Source organism: Prionailurus viverrinus, chromosome B3 (assembly GCF_022837055.1).
Source record: "Prionailurus viverrinus isolate Anna chromosome B3, UM_Priviv_1.0, whole genome shotgun sequence".
Taxonomy (NCBI): domain Eukaryota; kingdom Metazoa; phylum Chordata; class Mammalia; order Carnivora; family Felidae; genus Prionailurus; species Prionailurus viverrinus.
Genome location: NC_062566.1, coordinates 25,393,427 through 25,412,279, shown reverse-complemented (window position 1 = coordinate 25,412,279; position 18,853 = coordinate 25,393,427). Strand labels below are relative to the sequence as shown.

The 18,853-nt window shown below is 39.3% G+C and overlaps 1 protein-coding gene across 7 annotated transcripts in view; it reads left to right on the top strand.

The window, feature by feature from the left end:
• The window catches only part of PEAK1 (pseudopodium enriched atypical kinase 1), a 316,915-nt gene that overhangs the window by 283,277 nt on the left and 14,785 nt on the right, over positions 1-18,853 (top strand). For all 7 annotated transcript variants that reach the window (XR_007153014.1, XM_047862946.1, XM_047862945.1 and 4 more), the window contains one exon: positions 2,927-3,672. Coding sequence is in view for 6 of the 7 variants with exons in the window: in XM_047862946.1 (XP_047718902.1) it covers positions 2,927-3,672 (746 nt within the window). In the remaining variant the exon portion in view is untranslated. The remainder of the gene's footprint in view (positions 1-2,926; positions 3,673-18,853) is intronic.

Genomic DNA, 18,853 nt, shown 5'->3' with positions numbered 1-18,853 from the left:
CCAATGCAGGGCTCAAACTCACAAGTGTGACATCATGACCCAAGCCAAAGTCAGATGCTCAACTGACTGAGCCACTCAGGCACCCCTGCAGTATAATTTGAAATCTGAAATTTTGATACTTCCAGATTTGTATTTCTTTCTCAAGATTACATTGGCTGTTTGGGGTCTTCTGTGGTTCCATACAAATTGTAGTATTATTTGTTTTTGTTCTGTGAAAAATAATGTTGGTGTTTTAATAGGGATGGTATTGAATCTGTAGATCCCTTTGGCTAATAGGGACATTTTAACAATAATAATTCCTTAGATTCATGAGCATGGAATATCTTTCCATTTGTGTGTGTCTTGTGTTATAGTTTTCAGAGTACAGGTCTTTAACCTCTTTGGTTAAGTTTATTCCTAAATTTTTGGTGCAATTGTAAATGGAACTGTCTTCTTAATTTCTCTTCCTTCTACTTTGTTATTAGTATATAGAAGATAGAAGCACTACTGATTTCTGGGTATTACTTTTGTATCCTACAACTTTACTGAATTCATTTATTACTTCTAGTTGTTTTTTGGTGGAGTCTTTAAGATTTTCTATGTATAGTATCATGTCATCTGCAAATAGTGACAGTTTAACTTCTTTACCAACATAGATGCCTCTTATTTCTGTTCTTGTCTGATTACTGTGGCTAGGATTTCCAGTACTATGTTGAATAAAGAGGCAAGAGTGGACATCCTTGTCTTTTCCCTATCATGTTGAGGTATGTTTCCTCTAACCCTACTTTGTTAAGAGTTTTTATCATGAATGGATGTTGAGTTTTGGCAGATGCTTTTTCTGCATCCATTGACTTGATCATATGATTTTTATCCTTCATTTTATTGATGTGGTATATCACATTGAGTGATTTGTGAATATTGAACCACCTTGCATCCCCAGGATGAATCTCACCTGATCATGGTGAATGATTTTTTAATGTATTGTTGAATTCAGTTTGCTAATATTTTGTTGATGATTTTTACATCTATGTTCATCAGGAATATTGGCTCATACTTTTCTTCCTTTTTTTTTTTTTTTTGGTGTCTTTGTCTGGTGTTGGTATCAGGGTGATGCTGGCCTTATAGAAGGTATTTAGAAGCTTTCCTTCTTTTTCTATTTTTTAGAATAGTTTGAGAAGAATAGGTTTTAACTCTTCTTTAAATGGTTGATAGAATTCACCTGTGAACCCATCGGGTCCTGGGCTTCTGCTTTTGGTAGTTGTTTTTATTACTGATTCAGTTTCATTACCTGTAGTCAATCTGTTGAGATTTTCTATTTCTGGTTCAGTTTTTGAAGATTATATGTTTCTAGGAATTTATTTCTTGTAGGTTGTTTAATTTGTTGACATATAACTTTTTGTAGTATTCTCATATTCCTTTGTATTTCTGTTGTATCAGTGTTACTTCTCTTTTGTTTCTGATGTTATTTATTCAGGTCCTTTCTGTTTTTTACTTAATAAGTCTGGCTAAGGGTTTATCACATTTGTTTATCTTCAAAGAACCAGCTCTTGGTTTCATTGATTTCTTTCTTTCTCTCTCTCTCTCTCTCTCTCTCTTTTGTGTGTGTGTGTGTGTGTGTGTGTGTGTGTGTGTGTCTATACATTTATTTCTGCTCTAATCTTCAGTATTTCCTTCTTTCTATTTACCTTGGGTTTTGTTTGTTCTTTTTCTAGTTCCGTTAGGTGTAAGGTTAGATTTTTTTATTCAAGCTTTTTCTTATTTCTTGAGGTAGGTAGGCCTGTATTGCTATGTATTTTCCTCTTAGAACTTCTTGTGCTGTGTTCCAAAGATTTTGGGCCATTTTTGTTTTCATTTTCACACATGTGTATTTTATTGTCTTCCAAATGCAGGTGCTAGAAAGGAAGCAGAGATGATTGGTTCTATAACTAGGGCTTGTAAGAGATGTCCAAAAGTAGTATCACTCAAATCATAGTTTATATACCTTCAAAATAAGGGGCGCCTGGGTGGCGCAGTCGGTTGAGCGTCCGACTTCAGCCAGGTCACGATCTCGCGGTCCGTGAGTTCGAGCCCCGCGTCAGGCTCTGGGCTGATGGCTCAGAGCCTGGAGCCTGTTTCCGATTCTGTGTCTCCCTCTCTCTCTGCCCCTCCCCCGTTCATGCTCTGTCTCTCTCTGTCCCAAAAATAAAAAAAAAAAAACGTTGAAAAAAGAAAAAAAAAATAAAATAGAAAGTCATAAGACTTTGTGAAGGATGTTTGGAACAGCAGTTGACTACTAATATGTATTGTTCCCTTTATCCTAATCACAAGAATTATACATAGACCAGTTTAAGACTAGTGCTAGAATCCATCTCTAGAGTGAAATAAAATAACATGTTTATGAAATTGTATTCATATGTGTTGGATTGAAAATGACAAGTGCTATATACAATATAGGGTAACTTTGGAACCAGGTTAAAAGAACAGAATAGTATCTTTTGATACTAGTGGTTCCATTGCTAGTTTCCATTGTTTTTTAAAATGCTTCCAAGTGTTTTCTAATCCACAAATGTTTTCATCTCTACCCTGTCACAATGTAATTATTTGAGTGTCTGTCACCCCTTCATATTCTAGTGTAGTAAAAATCAGCAATCTTGAGGGCAGGAGTGGAGAACTGAAGTGTTGTTGTTGTTGTTGTTGTTGTTGTTGTTGTTACAACCCATTATCTTGTTCCTCTGGCACATGCTGAGACATGCTGAGACATTGCTCACATTTTATTGCTCCCACCAAGTCTTAGACTTTTACCTATTTGTTCTTTGGTTGCTTTTCTTCAACCATTTTGAATTAAGGCATTGACTTCTTATATTGTCATGGCCACCTCTGTAAGTTCCTTATTTCTCCTTAACTTTCAATTATGTAACAAGAATAAAAACTTAACTATTATTTCTTTCTTTCTTTTAAAACAATACAGGGCAATCTAGAGCAGCCATGATACCACCCAAGCATCCACGGCAGCCTAAGGGAACTTTGGATGATGCTGTTGTCTTTAGTGGGAAAACAGATGAAGAAACACCTAATGCTTCCCAACCTACACCACCCCCACTGCCAAAGAAAACGATCATAAGAGCCAATACAGAACCAATCCCCAAAGACCTCCAAAAATCCATGGAAACAAGTCTTTGTGTAATGGCTAATCCCACCTATGATATCGACCCCAACTGGGATGCCAGTAGTGCTGGCTCTTCCATCAGTTATGAACTCAAGGGACTGGACATTGAGTCTTATGACTCCTTGGAAAGACCTTTGCTCAAGGAGAGACCTGTCCCCTCAGCAGCAAACAGTATCTCCAGCTTAACCACTCTCAGTATTAAGGATAGATTTTCCAACAGCATGGAGTCCCTATCCAGCCGGCGTGGTCCCTCTTGCAGACAGGGCCGAGGCATACAGAAGCCACAGAGACAAGCACTTTATAGAGGACTTGAGAATCGGGAAGAAGTGGTGGGTAAAATCCGAAGCCTTCATACAGATGCCTTGAAAAAACTGGCTATTAAATGTGAAGACCTCTTCATGGCTGGACAGAAAGATCAGCTCCGTTTTGGGGTGGACAGCTGGTCAGACTTCAGGCTAACTAGTGACAAACCGTGTTGTGAGGCAGGTGATGCAGTTTACTACACAGCTTCATATGCAAAAGATCCACTTAACAACTATGCAGTCAAGGTAAGAAAATATTATAAATTTGATTTTAACCTTACCCAACACACTGTTATTGGGATGGGTCTGTTCTTTCCTCCATTCTTTTATTCAGCAAAAAGTTATTGATCATCTACCTTACACCAGATATTATAATAAGCAGGGGAGTTACTTACTATCTAAAGGGGAAAACAGATATGTTAAGAGACAGACTTACAGTATACTGTATTGCTAAGATAGAGGAAAACAGAATTCTGGAAGCTTAGAAGGACTTTAACCCAAACTTTAGAGGTCAGAGAAATCTTCTGAAAGTAGCTAATCCTTGAGCTGTGATTGTTTGCGAAGGCTACCTATACAAATGGGTCTGTTATGTCCCTTCCACTCCATGTTTCTGTCTTTATTCTCTAGCAAATAAGAGACACTGGTCTGCCCCTGCTCTATAACTGTTCTGCTTCTTGGGGAGACATTTTTACAGAAGAAGGTAACCAATATTTGTTGATGTGCCAGGAACATTATTGGTGTTACATAATTTGATCTTCACATCAAGTTTATGAGGTTAATGTGACGGATGAGGAAAATAAAAGATAGGTGAGCTTACTTGCTTAGGGTCACACACAATTAGTTGAGCTGGGATATGCACACAGATCTCTCTGACTCCATAGCCCAACTTACTTTATCCATTATGTCACATATTAATTTCTTAACTGTAGATTGCCCATTCCAGACAAACCACCTCTTCACAAAAGCTAAAACTATTAACATTAAGAATTCTTGCCCAGTTACATTCACTGTAAATAAGCCATAGGCTTTGTCAATGTAACAGATAAAGCATGATCTTTGTTACATTTCCATTTTCATTTGTCTCAAGGTATTTTTTTTTTATTTCTTTGGATTTCTTCTTTGACCCATTGGTTGTTCAGTAGCATGTTGTCTAATCTCCACAAATTTATGAATTTCCCAGTTTTCTTTGTGTAATTTTTGTGTTAATTTCTAGTTTCATACCATTGTAGTCAGAAAAGATGCTTGATAAAATTTCAGTCCTCTTAAATTTATTAAGACTTGTTTTTTGTCCTAACATGATCTATCTTGGAAAATGTTCCATGTGTGCTTGAGAAGAATGCGTATTCTATTGCTTTTGAATAGAATGTTGGGTATATATCTGTTAAGCCCATCTGTGGGCTTATGTGGTCTAATGTTTCATTTAAGGCTGACGTTTCCTTGTTGATTTTTTTTTTTTGGGCGGGGGTGTCTGGATGATCTATCCATTGATGTAAGTCTCCTAGTATTATTGTATTGTTGTCAATTTCTTCCTTTAGGTCTGTTAGTATTTGCTTTATGTATTTATGTCCTCTTAATGTTAGTTGCATAAATGTTGACAAATGTTACAGCCTCTTGTTGGTTGATCCTTTCATCATTACGTAACTCGTTTCTTTGTCTCTTATTACAATCTTTGTTTCAAAGTCTATTTTGTCTGATGTAAATTAACATTCTAGCTTTCTTTTGGTTTTCATTTGCATGGAATATCTTTTTCCATCCCTTCACTTTCAGTCTTGTCCTTACCTCTAAAGTGGGTCTCAGGGTGCCTGGGTAGCTCAGTTGGTTAAGCGTCCTACTTTGGCCCAGGTCATGATCTCACAGTTTGTGGGTTCAAGCCCCATGTTGGAAGGCTCTGTGCTGACAGCTCAGAGCCTGGAACCTGCTTTGAATTCTGTGTCTCCCTCTCTCTCTGTCCCTTGCCTGCTCATGGTGTCTCTCTCTCTCTCTCTCTCAAGAAATAAATAATAAAACATTAAAAAAATTTTTTTAATAAAGTGGGTCTCTTTAGACAGCATATAGATGGGTCTTTTTTTTTTTAATCCATTCAGCCACTCTGTGTCTTTGGATTGGAGAATTTATTTACATTTAAAGTGATTATTGATAGGTCTGTGCTTATTGCCATTTTGTTTATTGTGTCCAGAAAGACTGTTTTTGTAGGTCATCTGTTTCTTCTCCTGATCTCTTACTTTGTGGTTTCTTTAGTGCTATGCTTATTTTCCTTTCTCTTTCTTTTTTGTGTTTTTGTTTTATGGTTACCATGAGCTTGCATATAACAACTTATATCTATAACAGTCTGTTTTAAGTTGGTTACAGCTTAAGTTTCATCCCATTGTAAAGCTCAAAATTATTCTTCCCTCCACACATTTTGTGGTTTCTTTCATTTTATGTTTTTGATGTCACAGTTAACATCTTTTTATTTTGTGCATCCCTTAACCAATTGTAATCATAATTATTTTTACTAGTTTGTCTTTCTTTTTTTAAAAATTTTGTTTAATGTTTATTTTTGAGAGAGAGAGAGAGACAGCGTGAGCAGGCAAGGGGCAGAGAGAGAGGGAGACAGAATCCAAAGCAGGCTCCAGGCTCTGAGCTGTCAGCACAGAGCCCTCCAACACAGGGCTCGAACCCACAAACCATGAGATCATGACGTGAGCCAAAGTCAACACTTAACTGACTGAGCCACCCAGGTGCCCCACTAGTTTTATCTTTCAATCTTTATACTAGTCTCATAAGTGATTGATCCCTACCTTTACTATATATTTACTTTACAAGTGAGATTTATTCTTTAATGTGTGTTCTTGTTACTAATTAGTGCACTTTGTTTTCAACTTAAACAACTTCCTTTGACATTTATTGTAAGGCCAGTTTAATAGTGGTGAACTCCTTCAGCTTTTGCTTATCTGAAAAACTCTGTCTCTCCTTCACTTCTGAATGATAACTTTGCTAGGTAGAGTATTCTTGGTTGGGAGGTTTTTTGTTCGGTTGGTTGGTTGGTTTTTTGGGGTTTGGTGAGGTTTTTTTAGCACTTTGAATATGTAGTGCCACTCCCTTCTAACTTGCAAAATTTTTGCTGAAAAATCTGTTGAGAGTCTTATGGGGGTTCCCTTGTATGTAACAAGTTGTTTTCCTCTTGCTGTTTTTAACATGTTGTCCTTTAACTTGACATTTTAATTGTAATGTGTCTTGGTGTGGGTATCTTTGGGTTCCTCTTATTTGGAACTCTGGGCTTCCTGGATGTCAATGTCTGTTTATTTCCACAGGTTAGGGAAGTTTTCAGTCATTGTTTCTTCAAATAAGATTTCTATCCCTTTCTCTTTTCTTTTTCTCAGAGCACTATGATGCAAATGTTAGACTATGTGATGTTCTCTACATCCCTTAAGCTATCTTCATTTTTTTTTCTTTTTTATTTGTTTGGTTTTGCTGCTCTGATTCAGTGAGTAACACTGCCTTATCTTTGAGTTGACTGATCCTTTCTTTTGCTTCATCTAGTCTGCTACTGAACCTGTCTCATGTATTTTTCCATTCAGTTATTGTATTCTTCAGCTCTGTGGCTTCTGTGTGGTACTTTCTTATATTTTCCATCTCTCTGTTGAAGTTCTTTGTGTTCATCCATTTTTCTCCCCATTCATTATAACCATTACTTTGAACTCTTTATCAGGTACATTACTTATCTCCATTTCATTAAGGTTTTTTGTTTTTGTTTGTTTGTTTGTTTGTTTTTTTCTGGGGTTTACTTGGTTTTTTCATTTGGAACATATTCCTCTCTTTTTTCATTTAGCTTGAGTCTGCGTTTCCATACAGTAGATGAAACAACCACCTCTCCCAGCCTTAAAGGAGTGGCCTCATGTAGATGAACCTTGTCATTCAATCCTGCCCCAGATCTTTGTCATCTCTCAAACCTTTGTGCCTGTTCAAGCAGGCTATTATATTTTTAATAGCTCCCAGTAGTTGAGAATATGCCAAGACCCATCAGTGTCCCAAGGGGGAGAATCTCAGCACCTAGACTCAGGCTGACTGAAAGCCAGACCCTCAGGCATCAGCTTTTAAAAATAGGCAAATATAAAAAATAAAAATAAAAAATAGGCAAATATATATAATCCTGCGGGACTGCAAACATATGCAGATCTGGAACAGGTGCCCTCTGGGAAGCAGGTACAGAAACCCAGGCTCTAGACAAGAGTATAAGTTTTTTCTGTGTGATACTGGTAAACTGGAGCATGGCAGAGAGAAAGCACCAACATGGTGTCCATAGCCTATGTTCCTGGAGACCAACTCTACAGGCTACTAAATATGTACCAAACCTGAAGTCTGCCCCTCAGGCCAAAGTTCCAGAACAAGCAAAGAGGACTTCTTCACAGAAAGACTAGGGAGTGTACGACCACTGTCTGTGCAGTGCCCTGAGTGGAAACCTGCCAAGAACTATCTCTCTGCTATAGTCCTAGGGGACCCAGGATTCAAGCCCCCTGGCCACCAGAGCCAGGTGGTCAAGGAGCATTTTCTGGACAGCAGCCATATAAACTGGGGCACCAGACAAAAACCAGGGCACCAAATGTGTGTACAGCTCCTGTCCAGGAGACACTGGCACTCTGGGGCATGGCAGAGGGTGAGTAGGAATATAGCACCCTCTCTCTGACGTCTCTGGAAAGGTGTATGGTCAGCCCCATGATTAGCTAATAGGCCTTCTTCACAGAAAGACCAAGCTCCTGGGTTTGCTACCTCTTGCTCTGCCCTGGGGTTGGTAGCTGTTTAAGACCTTTTTCTCCATTGGTTACAGTCCTGTGAGACCCATGAACCCCACTGACTGCCAGAACCAGATGATAGAGAGGTGCTCCCTGACAGCAATCACAAAACTTGGGGTGTCAGACAGGGGTATAAGCTTTTTTCTGGGTGATACCAATTATTACAGTCCTATGGGACCAGGAACACAAACCCCCCCCCCTGCCTCCAGAGCCACGCAGTCAAGAGGCATCCCCTAGACAGCAGCCATAAAAGTCAGGCCACCAGACACACATAAAAGCTCATTTTTTGGGATACTAGTGCCCTGGAGCCTGGCAAAGGGAGAACATAAAGATCATACCTACTAGTCTTTGTCTCTGGAAAGTGTTCCAGCAGGCTCCTAAATTCCATCAGTATGGGAAATAAACAGGCTCCTGAAACATACAAATGTTTCAGATTAGATGTCTGCCACTCCACTGGTGCTTTAGTCTCACACCAGTGCTTTAATATAAGCATTTGAGCCTCCTTCACTTTAAGGCAAGGCACAGTTGGCTGCTTCTTGGGTGGGTAAGTCCCAGCATGTAGGCCCTTCAAGAGCGGTTTCTCAGATTGCCACAGTTTTGTGGGTCTCAGGACACAAGCCCTGTTGGGTTTCAAAGTTACATGTTTTAGAGGCTTGTCTCTCAGGTGTATGTCTTAGAAGTTGGGATGCCAGATGTAGGATTTAAATCCCTCACTTCTGAGGGAGAAGCTCCAGGTTTTGAGTTCTCTCCCTGTTATGGGGATACTGCACCAGGGGTGGATTTTATGGCAAGGTTGTGTCCCATTTTCTCCTATCCATGTCAATGTGGTTTCTTCTTGTTTGCCCAGTCCTCACCCAGCCAGCCTTTGGATTTTTTTAAAGAGGAAATTGTTAGTAGAGAGTAGACTTTGAAGTCCAAAAGATCCTGGGTTCAAGTCCTGGCTCTGCTACTTACTAGCTTTGTCACAAATTGCTACTCTGAGTCTCAGTTTCCTTAGCTTTGGGTCTGTTTGGCTAAAAGAGAATAAAACATCCCTGATAAGTATTCACTCCTTTCCCTCTCCCTAAGTGTCTTCCCTAGGCTACTTTAAAAGGGTAACAATCATTGAGCCTCAATTTCCTCCTCTTTCAGATGTTTACAATGATAATCTGTGGGATTGAGGTTAGGATCAAGGGAGCTAATGCATGTGAAAGAGCTTTTTAAAACACAGAGTTCTAGGTAAATGCGTATGTTCTCCATTCCCATAGTCCCTTTTTATTGATTCTATTTCCTGGTTCAAAACCAATTAACATATCTAAATGACTTTTACATGTTAATTTGGCTTGGAAAGACCAGATGGTGTCTTAGGAAATTAATGGATAAGGTAAACAATTGGCCTTACCTGTCTATCAAGACAGAGTACATATTTGGAGCAGACCTTCAACTGCTGTCTGCAGCTGCAGTGCCCTTACCACTTAACTGTCTGGTGGTGCTAGCAGAGTGACCCTGGGCCCCAGCCCATACTTTGTAAATTAAACTGAGGGATAGACTGCAGAGAGAGGAGCTGGATTTTAGTTAATACATAACTGTTGAGTCTAAAAAGGCATTTTGAGATTCTGTGTAGCACTCAAGAGCTGTTAAGTCAATTGGGGTTATGGTGCCTCATCTATCTTGGGCTTTTATTGCTACAAGATCACCAATCCAGGATGAGTACCTATTTCAGAACAGGGCATTGAACTATCTGTTCTTTCAAAACAATGGAGAAGTAGGGCTTGACTAACTTTATGTATTATTGCGTGCAATCTTGTCTCTTTCCCAAATCAATGGTGTAGTATTGATTTCTTGGCTTGTAATGATGCAGAAGCAATCTCCAAAGAACAGGTGGCAAGTGGTTATACACTGGGAGTTGTTGGCAGGTTTGGGAAAGGACGTTTTATACTAAATGGTGAATATAAATGTGTCTTTGAAGACTGTTTGGGCATTTCTAGAAGTACCCAATTGATTGTACAACCTTAGAGGAATAAACTACCAGGACACTGTGAACCCTACCTTTGCAGAGGTAAGCAAAAGAGACCAGCAGTTGGCTCACACAAACAGGTTTTTACTGTTTGTCTTCTTAAAATATCCCTTCCCATACTGATGGAATTTAGAGTGACTAACAGGTTTGACTGTCTCTTGAAGAGACTAAAAGGTCTTTAAAACATTGCAAAAGGAAATCAGTGCTAGAATTTAGCAATTTGAAAGCCAAAGGATGCTATCCCCTTAACTGCCAAGTCCACTGTAGTGATAAAAGTACAAAGGTCTTTACTTTGGGTGTTGTCTTAGTTTGTTCAAACTGCTGTAACAAAATACTATATAGATTGGGTGGCTTAAACAATAGAGTTGAATTTTGTCACAGTTCTAAAAAGTGGAAAATTCAAGATAAAGGTTCTGGTTGATTTAGTTTCTAGTGAGAGTTCTCTTTCTGGTTTGCAGATGGCTGCCTTCTCCCTGTGTCCATACATGGCCAAGGGGGGGATGGAGGCTTGGTGTCTCTTTTTCTAGGGATACTAATCCACATCAGGCCGCCTCCTTGATGACCTTAATTACCTCTTTGTAGGCCCTATCTCCAAATATGGTCCAAATGGGGGGGTTAAATTGTGTGTTCAGAGACTCAGTTTCCAACATTGAGGGAAGGTGCACACTTCTAACACAACAGAAAGCAATTTTAAGACACCAAAAGGGCATCCTACAATTCACCGTGATTCAACTTACCTACCTGGAGACAGCACCATGTCTCTCAAGTTAAGGGTTCAGTCTACCAGACTGCCACCTTCTACAAACAGCAGACACCAGTCACAAACCCAAGTCATTACCTGTGCTTCTGACCAACTGGCTGTAAATCAGAGATTCCCACAACCCCCTCCTTGGGTTCGAGTAATTTACTAGATCATCTCATAGAATGCAAAGAAGCATCTTACTAGATCACCAGCTTATTATAAAAGAATATAACTCAAGAACAGCCAGATAGAAGAGATGCATAGAGCAAGGTGTGGGGAAAGGGCACAGAGCTTCCATGTTCTCTCCATGTGCACCACACTCCCCAAATCTCCACGTGTTTACCAATCTCTTCAAACTCTGTCCATTTGGGGTTTTATGGAGGGTTCATTACATAGCCATGATTGATTAAATCACTGATGATTGGCTGTTGATTCAATTTCTAGGCACTTTCTCCATGGAGGTTGGGGTGGGACTGAAAGTTGCAGCCCTTCAATCATGAGGTTGGTTCCCCTGGCAACCAGCCCCTTCTTTCAGTGGGGTCCATAAGTCACCTTATGAACATAGTAAGAGACACCTTTGTTGCTCTCAATACTTACAAAATTCCAAGGGTTTGGGGAGGTGTGAGTTAAGAACCATGAATGAAGACCATATATATTTGAGAAATATATTCTGGTTATCTGGATGACCTTTTATTATAAATCACAATATCTCAGGGGTTAGCACTTAACATATTAATTTTGGGGACTCAGAATTCAGTCTATAGCATTCTGTCCCTGGCACCCCAAAATTCATGTTCTTATCACATGCAAAATATATTCAGTTCATCCCAACAGACCCAAAGGTTTTGACTTATTCAAGCATCAACTCTCAAGTCCAAAGTCTGATCTAAATATCATCTAAATCAGATATGGGTATAACTCAGGGTCTGATTCATTCTAAGGCAGATTTCCTCTCTAGCTGTGACCCTATGAAACTAGCTAAGTTATGTGCTTCCAAAATACAGTGGTGGTCAGTAATTCCACTATTGGGTATTTTCCCAAAGAAAATGAAAACACTAATTTGAAAAGATCTGTGCAACCCTGTATTTATTGTAGCATTATTTACAACAGCCACGATACAGAAGCAGCCCAAGTGTCTGTCAACAGATGAATTGATAAAGAAGATGCATATATACACCATGGAATATTACTCAACCATAGAAAAGAATGAGATCTTGCCATTTGTAAAACATGGATGGAGCTAGAGAGTATAATGCTAAGTGAATAAATCAGAGAAAGACAAATATATGATTTCACTTGTATGTGGAATTTAAAATAAAAACACATGAACGATAAAAGAGACAAACCAAAAAACTCTTAACTACAGAGAACAAACTGGTATTTGCCAGAGGGAAGCTGGGTGGGGGAATGGGCAAAATAGGTGAAGGGGATTAAGAGTATGCTTACAGTGATGAACAGTGAATAATACATAGAATTGGTGAATCATTATACCATACACCTGAAACTAATATAACACTATGTTAACTAAAAGTTAACACTATGTTAAAAAATATGATGGTGGACAGGCATAGGATAGACAATTCCATTCTAAAAGGGAGAAATAGAAGGGAAGGAAGGGATGATGGGTCTCAAGCAAGTCCAAAACCTAGCAAGGCAAATTCCATTAGATATGAACACTCACAAACGATCCTCTTTGATTCAGTACTGGCAGCATTGCTCCCATGGCTCTGCTAAGCACCCTGCTCCTCCAGCTCTTTGTAAGGGCCCTGCCCACACTGCCCTGTGAGGCCCCATCCACATGGCTCTCTGCCGAGGCAGCCCTACCCTTTGAAACCCAGGAGGAAACAGTCTTGTCTCTTAGATTTGTGATGGGAGTAACAGCCCTGACAATCTCTGAAACACCTTCAGGGTCATTCTTCCCTTTCCTTAAAGAATAATGCACCTTCACAGCTCTATGGAAGAGTTATATAGAATCCAAGAAGTCTGACAACTTTCCTTCACTCCATCCTGCTTCTTCTGTCCCTTTAGTTCAAACTAGCAGTGTCTTTTCTGGTAGAATCCTCTCTCATTCTGGCTTCTCCTGAGATGACTGATTAATAAGTCCATGAGTCATACCCCTGATCTCTTTAGAAAAATGGTTATTCAGTCACACCCCTTAGTGTTCCTTTTAGAACTAGCTTTCTTGTTTGTTGCAGTATGGATAGGCTGAGAATTATCCAAATCTTAAAGTTTTGGTTCCTTTTTGCTTAACAATTCTTTCTTCAACTACTCTCTCCCTTTTTGCGTTTTTACTGTAAGCAGTTAGGAGGAAATAAGCTGCTGCTTGACCACTTTGCTTAGAAATCTCAGCTAAATATACAGTTTCATTGTTCACAAGTTCTGCTATCCACAAAATTCTAGAACATTTTAGCCAAGTTCTCTGTCATTTTATAATTTGTCCAGTTTCTGATAGCATGTTCCTCATTTCTGTCTGATTCCTCACCAGAATCACTCTTAATGTTCATATTTCTAACAATAGTCTCTTCATGATTATCTAGGCTTTTTCTGTCATGAATCTCAAAACTCTTCCAGCTTCTACCCAATTCCAAAGCTGCTTCTACAGTTTTGGGTATTTGTTACAGTGGTACTCTACTTCTCAGTACAAAAATCGTAGTCTGCTCAGGCTACCATAACAAAACTGACTGGATGGCTAAACAGAAATTTATTTTCTCCCAGTTTTGGAGACTGGAGGACTCTCTTCCTGGCTTGTAGACAGCTACCTTCTCACTGTGTCCTCATGTGGGGGTTAAAATGGGGGAAAGAATATGTCATATTAGGAGTTAGGGCTTCAACATAGAAATAGAGGGAGGACACAATTCATTCCATAGCTTTATTCTGTTTTTCATTCAGTGTGAATAGTTTTATTAGTTGTATTTGTCTTAAGTAAATTGCTATTATCACAACACATAATAGAGAAAAGTCAATTTGGAGTTAGCTGACATGGGTCAGAATCAGTCTCTGTGTATCCCCAAGTAAGTCATGGTTTTCACATGAATGGATACTACCTGCTCTACCTACCTCATAAGAGTGTTCTTTTCTTAATGTTTATTTTTGAGAGAGACAGAGTGCAAGTTGAGTAGGAGCAGAGAGAGAGGGAGACACAGAATCTGAAGCAGGTTCCAGGCTCTGAGCTGTCAGCACAGAGCCTGATGTGGGGCTCGAACTCACGAACCACAAGATCATGACCTGAGCCAAAGTTGGACACTTACCCAACTGAGCCACCCAGGCACCCCCTTATAAGATTGTTCTAATGCATATGTTTTTATGTAGTGAAACCCCTTTCCAGACTATACATATACAATAATGCATTATTATTAACAATACTGAAAAGTTAACTGCTCAACATTTTTTAGACCACTCTTTATTCTTCTTTAAAATTAGGCACTGGTCTGAGTATATTTAGGTAAGTTCTGTCCTTACATGTTTTATTTCTCATTACTTCAAAGATGTAAACATTTTTACTTAAAATTAGGAGAGAAAACTACTAAATGCTAGCATCCTCAAGATTTTTAGCACTGCCAAAAATTGAAAACAAACTGGGTGTCTGATATTAAGGAAACAATTTAATAAATTATGACAATGCCCAATGGAGTCTTTGTGGCCATTAAATGGTAATTATGAAGACTCTAAAAAAATCATGAAAAACAGTTTTTGTAAAATGTCACATGAAAATAACAGAATACCAAATAGTATGATCATAACTTTTTAAAAACTGACTTACAAAATGGTAATATGCAAATAATTCCTGTTAGAGTGGTGATAATTATAGGTGATTTTGATTTCGTTTTGTTTTTTAATGGTGGCATAATGTCTTTTTGATTAAAAAAAAAAACAAGGAATTGGAGATTTTAGATCATTTGACACTGAGTCCTTGAAGGCAGACACCCCCAAGTTATTCATCCCTATAGTTGCATCCTCTAGCACAAATCACGAGTAGTTCTTATATCATGTCACCCAACCCTACACACACTAGTTCCTCTGTCTGGACTGCACTTCTGGGAATAGCACTGTCATCTACAGGTGACCTATTTCTGTATCACCCAGGGGTCCTCATTAGAAATATACTTTTGTCAAGGCTGCCCAGGTGGCTCAGGCAGTTAGGAATACAACTTTTGATTTCGGCTCAGGTCATGATCTTGCAGTTCATGAGTTCAAGCCCCACATTAGGCTCTGCACTGAAGTGCAAAGTCTGCTTGGGATTCTCTCTCTTCCCTTCTCTCTCTCTGCCACTTCCCCATTCACACTGTCTGTCTGTCTGTCTGTCTCTCTCTCTCTGTGTCTCAGAATAAATAAATAAATTTAAATATATATATATATATATATATATATATATATATATATATATATACTTTCCTCAGCTGCATCTCATACCTGCAGAATCAGAATCTCTGGAAGTGAGGCCTGGGAAACTGCATTGTTAACAAGCACCCCAGGTGGCTTTAGCATTTAGCATTAGATAGCATTATATTCTATCCGAAATAGTATAATGTACATAATGGGCATTCAACAAATATTTCTTGACCTTTTGGCAAACATTTACTGTATAAAAAATTGTGATATCTGTGTGGATTTATAGAAGTACATGTGAACAAAACAAAGCCTCACCCTCAAGGAGCTTATATTCCAGTGGGAAAGACAAAGGCATAAATAACTCTTAAACAAGATAAATTATAATGAAGGTTCAGAAATGTAAAGATGAATGACAATTAATGAATGAAATAAGTCATTGTTAACACTATCACAGGGCCAATAAAATACGGCCTTTTTTGTCCACAGTGCAGGAAGAGAATATTAAAATTTGGCTATGGAAAGATTTGGGACCACATTTAGAGCTTTGAATGATGAGTTCAAAAAGTTAGACTTTATTTTTGTGGGTTTTTTTTTTATGTTTATTTATTTTTGAGAGAGATAGAGCGTGAGCAGCGGAGGGGCAGAGAGAAAGGGAGACAGAATCTGAAGCAGGCTCCAGGCTTTGAGCTGTCAGCACAGAGCCCGACACAGGGCTGAAACTCACGAACAGCAAGATCATGACCTGAGCCAAAGTCGGAGGCTTAACCGACTGAGCCACCCAGGTGCCCCAACTTTATTTCGTGTTTTATGGGAAGCCACTAAGGATTTTTAAACAGGGGAATAATATAATATCAATGATTTGGGGGGGGGGGGGGAACTATGGTGAAATGATTTTGGAAGAAAACTATGATAGAAGAGTCCAGAAAGGAAGCCAGTCATGATGCTATTGCAGTAGTCCAGGTAAGTAATAATGAGCCACTGGACAGTGGGAAAGAAGGGGCAGGTGGTAAAAGAGCTGAAACAGTTGGTAGGACCATGTCTGGTGAAAGGCTGGCTGTAGGATGAGAGACAGCCCCAGGAGGAGGGTGCCATCAACTGAAATATAAGTCAGAAAAGCCAGATGAGCTCTTTGTGGAGCATGCCTCTAGGACATCCAGTGCTAGAGAAATGCTGTAGCCAGACAAAAATGTAGGTTTGGTACTCAAAAGGGAGATCAAGACTAGAAATATGGTTACCCAGTCTTCTCGTAGACTTGATTTAGTTCAAACTTTGGGGAATGTATGCTGTTATAGTGGCAGAGTCTATAACATCAAGAAAAGGTCTACACATCTAAGTGACCCAAACAGAAACACAGGAGAAGAAGTAGCAAAGAGCAAGGACCCACCAGTCAGAGTCCAGAATTGCAAAAAGCTTGAGCAGCATAAGGAAAAGGCAATCTCTGGTAAACTTTAAGAAAATACAATCTCAATAATAGTGGGAGCAGATACCAGATGCAGCCAGTTAGAGTAGGGAACAGGGAGGCAGTGAGCACAGCCTACTTTTTTAAGTGTTTTGGTGAAGGAAAGGCCAAATTGATACCCAGACAATATTTAACCTTCAACTTCTATTTCTGTTTCTTTCATGTCTCCTTTCATCCCCTCATCACCATTTGGTGAGCCGCCACCCAGCAAATCGGACTTGTCTCTGTGGGCTGTGTATTGGCTGGCCTCCAGCCCTTAACTTCCCTGCTCTCTAAATAAAACTTAACATAAATTTAAGCATGAACTTAAAACTTCCCTGCTCTAAATAAAATCTACCTTGCGTTTTCCTCCTTTCAGAGAATCTGGGTAGCCACTGACTAAACACATAATCCCCAAAGTAGACTCAAGTCAACTTTAGAAGAGCCAGCACTCATCATTCATCATCATACACAGGCGGAAACTGAAGCCAGAGGATAATAATTATAGTTGCATAGGGTCACCAGCTCCATGGCAGGCTGCCTCCTGACTCCTACATGGAACCTATCCTATCATAATGATACCTGAGTAGTGGACTGGCCCTGCTATTCCTCAGTGTTATCCCTGAATGGACAAATGACAGCCCTTTACCTATAAGCAGAATGGCCAGTTGGTAAAATTATGACTCAGTCTCAATGGGACATTCTTTTTCACTGCTTTTCTGAGGTCTTTTTATAATAAATGCTGCTATGTGAGGCCACATAAGAAATTTGGATGAAATTACTTTGGGGAAGATGATAAAAATCTCACATAAGCAAAAAGCATAAAATTCTGTCTTATTTTTCCAACAGTTCCAAATTTGGGGTAGTATGTATCTTCTCTTTGTAAAGGAGTCTAAGTCTTTGTTCTCAAGGAACAAGCTCACAGAGCCCCATGAAGATGTGCATGTCCCTGTTACAACTGTGGGCTGCTTCCTTCCGTTTTTTTAAATGTTCTATTTATTTATTTTTAATTTTTTTTAATGTTTATTTATTTTTAAGAGAGAGTGAGACAGAGAGTGAGCTGGGGAGGGGCAGAGAAAGAGGGAGACACAGAATCCAAAGCAGGCTCCAGGCTCTGAGCTGTCAGCACAGGGCCCAATGAGGGGCTCGAACCCACAAACTATGAGATCATGACCTGAGCCAAAGTCGGCCACTTAACTGACTGAGCCACCCAGGCGCCCCTGCTTCCTTTCTTCTACCAATGCCAAGAATCTTGTTAGAAGCTTGTAATAAGTGGAGGTGAACTGTGGACACCAGCATCCTTTATTGCGTTTTGACTCCACAGAGTCTCTGTTTATCTCATTTGGGTGGATGCTGAGAAAGCAAGACACTAAATGAAAAAGCATTAACAGGAATAACTGGTAGGAATTTACAGCTAGTTCAGACTGTAGACACAGGCAATTAATTACTGGCTTAGTAATAAGGAAAGAAGTATAGAGGGGAAACACTTCCACTTTCATCCTTCAGTACAAATATGTTCAACATTGAAACTTCACAGACAGCCATTGACCAGTGGCCAGCTATACACACCCGTAGCCATCATAGGTCAGTGCCCACTTCATTTCAGGACTGAGTGCATACAGAAATTCCTAAGAGTCTCAACTGGGAATTGGTTTAAGAAGGAAGGGTTTGGTGTACTTGTGTAAATCTGGAATCAAAATGAATTGTCTAGGAGGAAAAGGAAGCCATAGCTTTCATTAATGAGATGAGAAAACATAGTTAGGAATTATAAGTTGGGATTCAAATTAATTGATTCTTAATCTGGGCCTGAGTCAGTTATTGAACTGCTCTGTACTTCAGTTTCTCTAATGTAAACATCCTGGGTGTCATTCTGTCAGCCTAAATGACTAGCTCGGAAACACGAGTGATTTCATTTTGATCCGCATTGCTGAGTAAGAGCATCAAAAGATTTAATGGGTACATGCTACAAATAAAATAGTAAAATCTTATACAGTTGCCTTTTTGAATTTCTCTCTAGACTCCAAAATGGGTTTCTTGGGCAGATGAATATTTTTGTAGCAACCCAAGCTATAAATTACCTGGCCTACCTGACAGGTCTCATAGCAGATTCCTACAGCATGGAATGCTGACTACCTGGGGCCCAGATGGCA